Source organism: Pituophis catenifer, unplaced genomic scaffold, assembly GCF_029215685.1.
Source record: "Pituophis catenifer annectens isolate HBS135680 unplaced genomic scaffold, rPitCat1.0.hap2 SCAF_1, whole genome shotgun sequence".
In the NCBI taxonomy this organism is placed as follows: Eukaryota; Metazoa; Chordata; class Lepidosauria; order Squamata; family Colubridae; genus Pituophis; species Pituophis catenifer.
Window position 1 is genome coordinate 2,953,571 of NW_027256881.1, and position 13,023 is coordinate 2,966,593.

The following is a 13,023-nucleotide window of genomic DNA, read 5'->3' on the forward strand; positions in this document are numbered from 1 at the left end:
ATCAGTCAGGATTGAACTCCTGACAATGGGCAGAGTTTGCCTGCAATAGCATTTAGACTTATATACTGCTTCACAGTGCTTTTACAGTCCTCTCTAAGCAATTTACAGAGTCAGCCTCTTGCACCCAACAATCTGGGTCCTCATTTTAACCACCTCGGAAGGATGGAAGGCTGAGTCAACCAGATTCAAACTGCCAAATTGCAATCAGCCGGCAGTCAGCAGAAGTAGCCTGCAATACTGCACTCTAACCACTGCGCCATCGCGGCTTATCTATGTATACAATATACCCTGTTTCTCAGAAAATAAGACAGAACCGGAAAATAAGCCCTAGCATGATTTTTCAGGATGCTCGTAATATAAGCCCTACCCCCCCACAAAAAATAAGCTCCAGTTAAGATTGTCAGCCAGATGGGTGCATTTAGTACCGTATTTCCCCAAAATAAGACCTAACCAGAAAATAAGCCCTAATGTGTCTTTTGAAGCAAAAATTAATATAAGACCCAGTCTTATTTTCGTGGAAACACGGTAGATAAAATATAAACAATATAGATTTAAAAAGTTGAAGATGCATATGTCTCTTAAGATCAGATCTGGGCCTTTTATGGTCCCCGGGCCACTTCTGGCCCTTTGGCTATCCCTGTCCGGCCTCTGCATGAGGACACTTGGAAATTAGAAGTCAAATGTAAAGAAGTAGATTGTCCCAAAGGTGCTTTTTCAAGAGTCAACTGGACTTTCACAATTGTGGTTTTGAAAGAGAGAGTGGGACGCATACTGCAAGAGCTGAAATCACTTCTACCAACAGAAATATCAGAACAGGTCACAGAATTTATAAAGAAGGCACAACAGCTGTTCTGAATTATGTTCATTCCCAGCTGAGTCCCAATTAGTTGCAAAAAGTCCTTCGGAATAATCACCCACCTTTATCTCCCTTGACACGCTGCCAAAGACCTACTTGGCAAAGCCACACGGAGTCCAGAATCAAACAGAGATGCCGACTGGGAACAGAATTAACAACGTTGCTTTCCTGCAAAGGGCCCACGTGCCTTTGCTCCTCTTTTTTATTTATTTTTTTTATTTTAAATTTATATTGCTTAACGCACTGTAAGCCGCCCTGAGTCTCCGGAGAAGGGCGGCATATAAATCAAATTAAAAATATATATATATATATATATATATATATATATATATATATATATGTATATATATATATATACATATACCGCCCTTCTCCCTGAGGACTCAGGGCGGTGTACAGCCAGAATTAAAAAACATAAAATACAAATATTAAAAAACAATTAAAATATATATAAATTTGGCCCAAAATTAAAAATACAAACCAATTAAAACATTTAAAATTTCTTCTTAAGCCAGCCCGGCTTGCTGGAAAAAGTAGGTTTTAAGGGCACAGCGGAAGGCACTAAGGTCTTGGATTCTCCTTATCTCTGGGGGTAACTGATTCCAGAGGGTAGGTGCCCCCACAGAGAAGGCCCTTCCCCTGGGGGTCACCAGCCTTATGGGAGGGGCCAATCATCTCCAGGCCTTACTCCCAAATCGTCCTTTTTGCTTTAGCTGCTCTTGCCTTCTGGCAGCTCTGCGCATGCGTGCACTAGGAACAGGCTCCTGCTATTCCTCTGCCTCTCTGCTGTCTGACTCTGGAGGCTCCGGAGTCTGTGCATCACTCCCCGATGGCCCTGGCCCCATCTCTGCCTCCGACGCAGAGCCCTCACCCGGGCCTTCCCCAGACTCCAGGACTGGCCCATGTTCCTCCCCAGCCTCCTCACTGTCTGACTCCGCTAGCAGCTCCACAGGCTGCTGGTGGACCATAACAAGGAAAAAAACCCACACAAAACAGAAAAACCAACCCAGATGGACAGTGGCATGTCTCAGAAAACTGACTGATGGGTGAGAAATCTACCTGATAGAGAGCTTATCCAAACAGAAAAATGACGCTTTGGCCAAAGGACTGAATCTTGCAGTAACACCCAGAAAGTTCAGTTGCCTCTTGAAAAAGCACCTTTGGGACAACCAACACCTGGATGACTGAGAATCTCCATAGAGGTAAAGAAGTATATACGGCTTGTATTTTGAAGGCAACTGCTATTTATTTTTCAATTTACATACGTGCGTGCATGCGTGCCTACGGGCCTTGATAGCAATCAAAACCATGTAATTTACTCCTTTTTATAAAGCAGAAAAGCTATTCAGCAGGATTGAGTTCAGCCTATTGGTTCAATGGCATTAGCGCTTAAGGCTTATATACCGCTTCACAGTGAATTGCAGCCCTCTCGGAGAGAAACACACACCTGCCTGCAAAATGCAGAGGACATCAGCCGCCTCTTCCAAATAAACTGGGCTCTCAAACAGCTCTGGGGATTTGAAAAAAAATTCGCCGGTGGAGTCGGCCACCTGTTCGGAGAGAAGGACCTTTGTTTTGAAAATGGAAAGCGAGTGAGCGAGCAAGGAAGGAAGGAAGGAAGGAGCAAAGGACAGAAGAAGGAAGGGAGAAAAGAGAGATGAAAGAAAGAAAGGGAGAAAGAAAGAAAGAAAGAAAGAAAGGAAGGAAGGAAGGAAGGAAGGAAGGAAGGAAGGAAGGAAGGAAGGAGCAAAGGACAGAAGAAGGAAGGGAGAAAAGAGAGATGAAAGAAAGAAAGAAAGAAAGAAAGAAAGAAAGAAAGAAAGGAAGGAAGGAAGGAAGGAAGGAAGGAAGGAAGGAAGGAAGGAAGAAGAAAGGGAGAAAAGAGAGGGATGAAAGAAAGAAAGGGACAAAGAGAGAAAGGAAGGAAGGAAGGAAGGAAGGAAGGAAGGAAGGAAGGAAGGAAGGAAGAAAGGAAGGAAGGAAGGAAGGAAGGAAGGAAGGAAGGAAGGAAGGAAGGAAAGAAGGAAGGAAGGAAGGACGGAAGAAGAAAGGGAGAAAAGAGAGGGATGAAAGAAAGAAAGGGACAAAGAGAGAAAGGAAGGAAGGAAGGAAGAAAGAAAGAAAGGAAGGAAGAAAGGAAGAAAGGAGCAAAGGACGGAAGAAGGAAGGGAGAAAAGAGAGGGATGAAAGAAAGAAAGGGACAAAGAGAGAAAGGAAGGAAGGAAGGAAGGAAGGAAGAGGAAGGAAGGAAGGAGCAAAGGACAGAAGAAGGAAGGGAGAAAAGAGAGGGATGAAAGAAAGAAAGGGACATAGAGAGAAAAGAAGGAAGGAAGGAAGAGGAAGGAAGGAAAACAAGAGAACAGGGAGGGAGGGAGGGAGGGAGGGAGGAAAGGAGAAAAGAGAGGGATGAAAGAAAGGGACAAAGAGAGGAAAGGAAGGAAGGAAGGAAGGAAGGGGAAGAAAGGAAGGAGGGAAGGAAGGAAGGAAAGCAAGAGAACATGGAGGGAGGGAGGGAGGGAGGAAGGAAGGGGAAGAAAGGAAGGAGGGAAGGAAGGAAGGAAAGCAAGAGAACATGGAGGGAGGGAGGGAGGGAGGAAGGAAGGAAAGAAGGAAGGAAAACAAGAGAACAGGGAGGAAGGGATGGAGGAAGGAAGGAAGGAAGGAGAAAAGAGAGGGATGAAAAAAGGGAGAAAGAGAGGGAAGGAAGGAAGGAAGGAAAGAAGGAAGGAAGGAAGGAAGGAGGGAAGGAAGGAAGGAAAGCAAGAGAACAGGGAGGGAGGGAGGGAGGGAGGAAGGAAGGAAGGAAAGAAGGAAGGAAAACAAGAGAACAGGGAGGAAGGGATGGAGGAAGGGAGGAAGGAAGGAAGGAGAAAAGAGAGGGATGAAAAAAAGGGAGAAAGAGAGGGAAGGAAGGAAAGAAGGAAGGAAGGAAGGAAGGAAGGAAGGAAGGAAGGAAGGAAGGAAGGAAGGAAGGAAGGAAGGAAAGCAGGAGAACAGGGAGGGAGGGAGGAAGGAAGAAGAAAAGAGAGGGATGAAAGAAAGGGACAAAGAGGAAAGGAAGGAAGGAAGGAAGGGGCAAAGTAGGGAGGGAAGAAGGAAGGGAGAGAAAAGAGAGGGATGAAAGAAAGAAAGGAACAAAGAGAAGAAAGGAAGGAAGGAAAGAAGGAAGGAAGGAAGGAAGGAAGGAAGGAAGGAGAGAAGGACGGAGAGAAGGGGGGGAGTGGGGGGAGAAGAAAACCAAAAGCTTTAAGCATCCCGAAAAGAGAGGCGATCTTGTCAGGGAGGACTGAAGGAAAAATTTCACCTTATTCATAATTGCCAGCAGCTCGCTCAGCACGAGGCGGAGCCTCCGGGGGGCATCGCTGTGTTCAAACTCCAGAGTCAGGCCGTGCTGCAGCTGGGACACCAAAATGCTCTCCCCGCTGCCTCCGCCAAGCTTATGTCTAAGAAGAGAAGAACAGGAAAAAAAAAAAAAGGCCTTTTCCGATCCGTTACAGCACTTTTTAAAAACCGTCGCGAGGAAACTAAAACCGTAGAGCCGTTACCTCAGCTGCTGCTCTTTGTTCGCATCCTGTTCCAAAGCGTGAAAATCCACAGAGAGCAAAGCTACAATGGAGTTGACGGCTTCGACCCCCGAAAGCAGGCGGAGGATGAGCTTCTTATCCTGGGCCCAACTCTGGCTCTGGTCAGCTGGCGCGCACAAGGCCATTCGCACCAAGCAAGGCAGCAACAATCGGAGCTCCGGGTCGCTCAGCGCCGCTAAACGCACCACATCCACCTTCTGCATGGCTTCGAAGGTGTAAGGACTGACAAACTGAAGGGCTGAACATTCCGCCATTTTGCCAGGGGGTCCTGAAAAACCACCAACAATGAAGAGTTTGGAAAATAAAATAGTCAAACATCAAGCAATGGATTTACGTGAACAACACATTAAATCAGGGGTCGGCAACCTTAAACACTCAAAGAGCCACAAAGGTCCTAACAGGAAGCGCCCCGTTCAATTCTGGAGCCGACCGGAAGTCCAGTTCCCCTACCATAGAATCTCCTCCTAGAGCAGCATCCTTTTTCCTCTACCTGTCCTAACCGAGGGCCCTATCAATTGTGGAGCTGACCCTTGCCATAGAGTCTCCTCCTAGCGTGCTGTGCTTTCCCCCCACAAACCGGAAGCTCCTCTCAAAACTGTGGCGCCGACCAGTGACAGGGAGCTGCAGCAGGGGAATGAAAGAGCCACATGCGGCTCCAGAGCCGCAGGTTGCTGACCCCTGCATTCAATAAAAGATCAGTGCATAAGTGAAGTGGAAGTGGGATATTACCTAATCTACCAGCCAATTCGGCAATGGGACACTCCCATCTGGGCCTCAAGAGAGAGCCAAGTTTTTCGGTCTTTAGCAAAGGACAAAATTATGATATGGATTTTTATTGCTAAGATATATGTAGAGGAAAAAGAAAGCAACGATTGCAAAAGGCAAGCATTATACTCCAAATAAATCTAAACCATGAAAAAATGACAATCCTCTTTTCCCATCTAGGCTAGAAAAAAACTGTTTTGGAAACTTAGCAGTCGGTATTGTGTGCTTTCCAGTTTCTTTAATTTCTTTAATCCACGAACCAAAGGTGTAAGTATAGCAAACTACTGAGGTTTACCACATTCTTTCTTCCTGAATGATCAATATGTACAACACTACACCAAAAACCCACTATTTTACATTACACGTTATTAAACAGGACTCTTAAGTGTTGTGATAATTTTCAGTTTTAAATATGTACCTGCTTAAATAATTTTTTCTTTGGGTCATATAGAAATCTATTTCGCATACGTTCAAACTAAGTAGCTTTTTAAAAGTTTGAGGCAATGTCATTTTTATTTTTACTTTTTTGAGCACCCAATTGGACGAACAGTACCTTGCAATATGACATAAGTCTGGATATTTATCAAGTCATTCCGGTAGAAACAACTTTATAAATGACCGGAAATACTGGCTAACTATCAGTTTTATCCTTCTTGCCTTGATCCCTGCACTTTTGCTATCTTATCTGTCTGCTCTTAGACTGATGCATAGGATACCATGTAGGCGGAGGGAGCAATATCAGAGATCACATACAAAAATAAAAGCATTTTGCATATTTTCTCAAACCAGAAAATATTCTTTTCTTCCCTCACAGTGACAATCCCTTAAGATTAACCTACTGTACAGGATTATGGTGAACTTCATGGGAGAAGAGAGAAGTTGGGAGATCGTTTTAAGTTTATCAGAAAAGCATTATTACAGAATAACAGAGTTGGAGGTCTTCTAGTCCAACCCCCTGCTTAGGCAGGAAACCCTACACCACTTCAGACAAATGGTTGTCCAATATCTTCTGAAAAACTTCCAGTGTTGGAGCATTCACAACTTCTGGTGGCAAGCTGTTCCACTGGTTAATTGTTCTGTCAGGAAGTTTCTCCTTAGTTCTAGGTTGCTTCTCTCCTTGATTAGTTTCCACCCATTGCTTCCTGTCCTGCCTTCAGGTGTTTTGGAGAATAGCTTGACTCCTTCTATTTTGTGGCAGCCCCTCAAATACAGGTAGTCCTCAACTTACAACAGTTCAATTCAGTGACCGTTCCAAGTTACAACGGCACTGAAAAAAAGTGACCAATGACCGTTTTCTGCACTGACGACCGCTGCAGCACCCCCATGGTCACCTGATCAAAGTTTGGATGGCTTGGTGACTGACTCATATTTAGGATGGTTGCCGCGTCCCGGGGGGGGGGGGTCACGTGATCCCCTTTTCTGACCTTCTGACCAGTAAAATCAACGGGGAAGCCAGATTCACTTAACAACCGTGTTCATTCACGAACTTAACAACTGCAGTGATTCCCTTAACAAGGGTGGCAAGAAAGGTCGTAAAATAAATGGGAGAACACGCACTCAGCAAACGTCTCGCTTAGCAACAGAAATTCTAGGCTCAAATTGTGGTCGTAAGTTGAAGACTACTTGTATTGCAACACTAATATCTTGTCTCCCCTAGTCCTCCTTTTCATTAAACTAGACATACCCAGTTCCTGCAACTGTTTATTTATTTATTTATTTATTGGTTCGATTTATATGCCACCCTTCTCCGGAGACTCAGGACGGCTTACAATGCATTAAGCAATAGCCTTCATACTTTTGTATATACCTGGTTAGTAGGGCTTTCCCCCCCCCAAGCGGTGTTCTTTTTTATACGAAGTCAGCTTATTACCCCCACAATCCGAGTCCTCATTTTACCTACCTCGGAAGGATGGAAGGCTGAGTCAACAGTCAACCTGTTCTTCCTATGCTTTATCCTCCAGTCCTCTAATTCTCTTTGTTGCTCTTCTCTGCACTCTTTCTAGAGTCTCCACATCTTTTTTACATCGTGGCGACCAAACCTGAATGCAATATTCCACGTGTGGCCTTACCAAGGCCTTATAAAGTGATATTAACACTTCACGTGATTTTGATTCTATCCCTCTGTTTATGCAGCCTAGAACTGTGTTGGCTTTTTTGGCAGCTGCAACACACGGCTGGCTCATATTTAAGCGATTGTCCACTAGGACTCCAAGATCTCTCTCAGAGTTACTACTATTGAGCAAGGTACCACCTATACTAACTGTACCTGTGCATTTTGTTTTTCTTGCCTAAATGTAGAAGCTTGCTTTTTTCAACCATTGAATTTCATTTTGTTGGATAGTGCCCAATGCTCAAATCTGTCAAGATCCCCTCTCTGGCTTTTTTTGGCAGCTGCTGCACACAGCTGGCTCATATTTAAGTGATTGTCCGCTAGGACTCCAAGATCCCTCTCACAGTTACTACTATTGAGCAAGGTACCACCTATACTAACTGTACCTGTGCATTTTGTTTTTCTTGCCTAAATGTAGAACCTTGCTTTTTTCAACCACTGAATTTCATTTTGTTAGATAGCGCCCAATGCTCAAGTCTGTCAAGATCCCCTCTGCAGTAACACTGCTATCATGGCACCCCTAGTCCTTCTTTTCATCAAACTAGACATACCCAATTCCAGCAACCGTTCTTCGTATGTTTTAGCCTCCAGTCCCCTAATCATCTTTGTTGCTCTTCTCTGCACTCTTTCTAGAGTCTCCACATCTTTTTTTTTTAATAAAAATCAGAACAGCAGATCTAAAATAAAGCCCATCCTCAACCAGGAAAGGTACCTGCAGGTTTTGGGGCCAGTCTCTCTCCCTCTCTCCCTCTCTTTCTCTCTCTCAGCCCGACCTACCTCACAGGGTTGTTGTGCGGGGAAATGAGCAGGAGGGAGTGCTATGAAAACCCCCTTGAGGGCGCCTGAAGGAAAGAGGGATATATATATATATATAAACCTAAAATATAGACGTGGAGGAAAGCCAGAAGGAAAGCAGGGCCGCCCTCAAAGGGGAAGCTCCACTTCCCCGCCCGCCATAAGAACGGGGCTCTTTCGCGGCGAGGAAAGGCTTCGCATCCACTCTTCTCCTCCTCCTGCTGCAAAGCGAAACCGCTTGGGAAGCACTACTTCCGGGTTAAAACAATTCTACTTCCGCCAAAAGGGAGGCCATGGCTCCAAAGGCAAGGGAAAGATAACTTCCGGCGAGGAGGGGGAAAGAGCACGCAGCCCCGCCCCGTAAGGGCGGAAGTCGCTCCTTACCGGCTTTACTTCCGCCCTCAAATCGATGCCAGTGTAAGATTGGTGAATGCTGGAGCCCAGGGAAGCGTTGTTGTTGTTGTTTGTTGTTGTTGCATGTACGTGTGTTGTGCTGCGTGTGTTTTGTTGGGTTGTTTTATATGTTTTTGTTCTCTCTTTTATTACAGTTCTGAGCCAGCCAGGTTTCTAAACGGGAAGATAGGCGGTATCCAAATGTTTTAAATCTGGGGTATCCACTATTTGTAACTTAGACCTGTGGACTTCAACTCCCAGAATTCCTCAACCAGCCATGCTGGCTGGGGGAATTCTGGGAGATGAAGTCCACAAGCCTTAAAGTTGCCACTCTCGGATACCCGATTTAAATAAATTGATTTAAAAAAAAAAAAAAATCTGGGGCTACTTATATTTCTAACCTAAATATTTGGAGGGCTTTATCGATTGCCGGAGATCGGTGGAAACCGTGGGAATATTGGTGGTTTTTAGTTTGCTGTGAAACTCAACAAGATTTAAATCGTTTAATATCGGTTATATGGCGGGGAGGGTGTGGGAATTGGTGGAAGTCTTTTATATTTTACATTTCAAAATAGCGCAAATGGTTCCTGTAGTCTGCAATTTTTCTGGAAATCCGTTCATATTCCCACCCCGTTGGGATGAGTGCCATTCGAATGGCGCGGGAGCGTGAACGGATTTCGAGAGGAAAAATTGCAGACTACAGAAACCATTTGCGCTTCAGTTTTGAGATGCAGGCAACACAGACTCCAACACATCTCAACAATCTGCGCCTGTGTTCAACAGCGAAGGGGCACCGGACAGAAAAACATCCTGCAGCCAAGAAGGCTCCACATCCATTTGCACTACTCGGGTGACCCTGAGGACACAGACAAATCTCTAAGTAGACTCAACAACTCGCTAAAAGGATGCAAATGACCAGCTGTCTGCAAGGAGTATAAATCCTTCCATTCCCCACCATCCAGTCAGAGTGTCAGGTTTCGATGTCGTCTCAATTAAAATAAATTGCATTTCCAAACAAATAATCTTTGAAGAAACCTTTCATTTTATTAAGCACGACAACCTGTCCCCGATTGTGGCGTAGCCAACACTGACTTCCTGACCCCAAAACCTTCCCTTTCCGTTCCCCAATTCTCTGCATCTCATTGGCCCTCTTCCCAAATCTCTCTCCCCACATCTCCCACTTCATCTCCCAGGAATGTTCCCCCCTCCCATCTCATCGGAAACATTATCTCCAGGGAAAATAAGTAGGTGAGAAGTCAAGCGTCCTCTTGCCAGCTGCCCCCTCTTCTCCTTCTTATGTCAGCACTAGAGTAAATGCAGGTTGAAGTGCTGACACCGAGCTGAAGAAGCTTCTTGGAGAAGGGAAGCATCTTCAAAAGAAAAATCAAGAAAGTCCAGTTGCCTCCTGAAAAAAGCACCTTTGGGAGAACATCTAATAAGTGATGGTCACAGACAGGAGAATTAGTCAGTAGGAGGCAGCACCAGGCTGTCTGTGAGGCTTCTGGAGGTGAGCAGGCTTGGTTTAATACCTAGAAAGGGTACCGAGGGATACCAAGCAGAAAAATGTCCCAAGGGGTGATGAAACAGATCCTCAACTTATGATTACGATTGGGACCACTGCTAAGCAAGGCGGTTTGTTCAATGAATCGCGCCTGATTTTACCACCTTTTTTGCCGTTTTTAAGGTCAGACGTTTTATCGTTCCCCGAAATCAAGACATGAACATCAAGGAAGACTTCATGAATAATTTTATTCCATTCGAATGTTCGTTCTTAAAAAGTATAGAAACCGGTTTCCATTTCCTGAATCACAATTTGTACAAGTTGGCATTCTGCAACAACACTTTGTTCCTAATTTCTTTTTTTTAAATTTTTTTCATCCCGTTTATCATAATGTTCAATGAAGACTTGAAGCATTAAATACTGGAGGAGGGGGAAAAAAGCATTAAATGATACTGAAATAAGAATTCTCCATCCATCCCGTTAAAGTGATCCAGCTTTTGTTTTTAAAAAAACAAAACAAAACAAAACAAAACCAGCTGTGAAACTAATATTTCCAGGAGCTGTTGGCTTCTTTTAATGCCAAGTTCTCAAATGCAGTTTATTTGGAAAACCTACTAGTTATTAACATTTTCTTGAAAGTTTGAGTCGAAGGAATTTATTTTCTTCCGCTGAAATGTTACTCGCATAGCAACAAGTGCAAACTAATATTTCCTGCAAGTTATTTAGGGACTTCGCTTCATTGAAGACAGACGCTATTTTTAAGATCACAGTCAACTAAGGAGAAATTTCCTGACAGAACAATTAATCAGTGGAACAACTTGCATCCAGAAATTGTAAACGCTCCAATACTGGAAGTTTATATGAAGAGATTGGACAACCATTTGCCTAAAATGGCATAAGGTTTCCTGCCTAAGCAGGGGGTTGGACTAGAAGACCTCCAAGGTCCCTTCCAACTCTGTTATTCTATTCTATTCTATTCTATTCTATTCTATTCTATTCTATTCTATTCTATTCTATTCTATTCTATTCTAGTTGAACTTCACTTGGAGCGACATTTCTTTTATTATTCTTCTCCCAAATTACTCGCTCTGCCCTGGTGTTTTGAAGTCCTAGAAAGAGGTTGGGGTGGAAAAACCCGTTCTGCTAGTACGTAAAAGGGCAGACACTATGTATAAAATTCAATCGTTGGACAATCTTGAGAAATCAAGTCCAAAGGCATCTCTAGCAGAATGCCATTGGTTGAGGAACCTTGCGGAGTATTAATAGAATTAATAGAATAATATGCAAATATTAATAGAATAATATGCAATGCCACAGGACTGCTATGCTAGAACAGAAAATGTTAATAGAATTAATATTAATAGAATAATAGACAATGCCACAGGAATAGAAAACCGTCAAGTGCAACTTTTGAACAAGTTTATATCTGAAAGTGTTATACAGGTAGTTCTCGAGTTAGAACCGTTCGTTTAGTGACCATTCAAAGTTGCAACGGCACTGATAAAAGGTGACTTATGTCCATTTTTCACACTTACAACTGTTGAAAGCATCCCAGTAGTCACATGATCAAAACTTAGATGCTTGGCAATTGGCATGTACTTATGATGCCCGCAGTTTCCCAGGGCCGTACAAATAACCCTAAGCAACAAACATGCCTTAATATTCCTTTCTCCTCCTATTTTTCCCCCCATGGGTTGAGCTGAGAGAGAGGGGCTGGCCCAAAGTCACCCAATTGACTTCCATGCCTAGGGTGGGACTAGAACTCACCGTCTCCTGGTGATTCACCCAAAGTCACCCAGCTAGTTTTCATGTCTGAGGCAGGACTAGAATTCACCATCTCCTAGTGATTGGCCCATAGTCACCCAGCCCAATTATAATCTACCAGGTGTTTCAACCACTGACTAGAGCAACAAGGGAGGGTGGGAGGGAGGGAAGAAGGAAGAAAGGAAGAGGGAAGAGAAGGATGGAGGAGGAGAGGGACGAAGGAAGGAAGGAAGGAAAGAGATGAAGGGAGGGAGGGAGGGAGGGAGGAAGAAAGAGGGATAGAGGGAAAGAGAAGGATGGAGGGGGAGGGAGGGAAGGAAGGAAGGAGATGGAGAGAGGGTAGAAGGAAGAAGGAAAGAAAAGGATGGAGGGAGAGAGACAGAGGGAAGGAAGGAAGGAAAGAGATGAAAGGAGAGTGGGAGGAAGGAAGATGGATAGAGGGAAAGAGAAGGACGGAGGGGGAGGGAAGGAAGGAAGGAGGATCGAGAGAGGGAAGAAGGAAGAAGGAAAGAAGGATGGAGGGGGAGAGACGGAGGGGGAGAGGGACAGAGGAAGGAAAGAGATGAAGGGGGGAGGGGGAGGGAGAAAGAAAGATGGATAGAGGGAAAGAGAAGGACAGAGGGGGAGGGACGGAAGGGGAGAGGAACGGAGGAAGGAAGGAAGGAAAGAGATGAAGGGAGGGAGGGAGGAAGATGGATAGAGGGAAAGAGAAGGACGGAGAGAAAGAGGGACGGAAGAAGGAAGGAGAGGAAAGGGAGGAAGAAAGGAAGGAAGGAAGGGTCTATTGATAGAGTTAAAGGTAGCAGTGAAGAGTTTGTGGTTTTTTCACATCCTTTTGCGTTTTCATCCCACCAGGACACAACCGCTGAGTTAAAAGAGGAAAGGCCATGTACAGATAAGATTAAGAGTTTCCACTACAATGTGCAAGCAACGAAGATTAAATCAAGGCATGGAGAGAGGTAAGGGTTGGGTTGGGTTTTGTTCTGTTTTTAAAAAAGAAGACTGAACTTGCATTCATGGAATCAATTCTGAAAGCGTCTAGTGAAAATCTATTTAAATTAATAACAAACTGCAGTCTTCAGATATCAAAATCAACTAGTTTTCTTACAGCTGCAATGGCTTTTACCATTTTTTTTAAAAATGGCTTGAGCTAAGCTAACATTTCAGCCTGAAAGAGAAAGGTTTACGAGAGAAGCGATTTCCCCGTAATTCCGACCCCCCCCGGAGAAGTTTGATTAGTGACAAACACAAATGC

At 44.3% G+C, this 13,023-nt stretch overlaps 1 protein-coding gene across 1 annotated transcript in view; it reads right to left on the minus strand.

Moving 5' to 3' along the window:
* Positions 1-8,324, minus strand: part of INTS2 (integrator complex subunit 2) — a 57,311-nt gene extending 48,987 nt beyond the window's left edge. The window contains exons 1-4 of the mRNA XM_070945072.1: positions 8,093-8,324; positions 4,402-4,708; positions 4,161-4,299; positions 2,304-2,406 (exon numbers count right to left, since the gene is read on the minus strand). Of these exons, the coding sequence (XP_070801173.1) occupies positions 2,304-2,406; positions 4,161-4,299; positions 4,402-4,694 (535 nt within the window). The 5' untranslated portion in view covers positions 4,695-4,708; positions 8,093-8,324. The remainder of the gene's footprint in view (positions 1-2,303; positions 2,407-4,160; positions 4,300-4,401; positions 4,709-8,092) is intronic.
* Between the last annotated feature and the right edge of the window lie 4,699 nt (positions 8,325-13,023).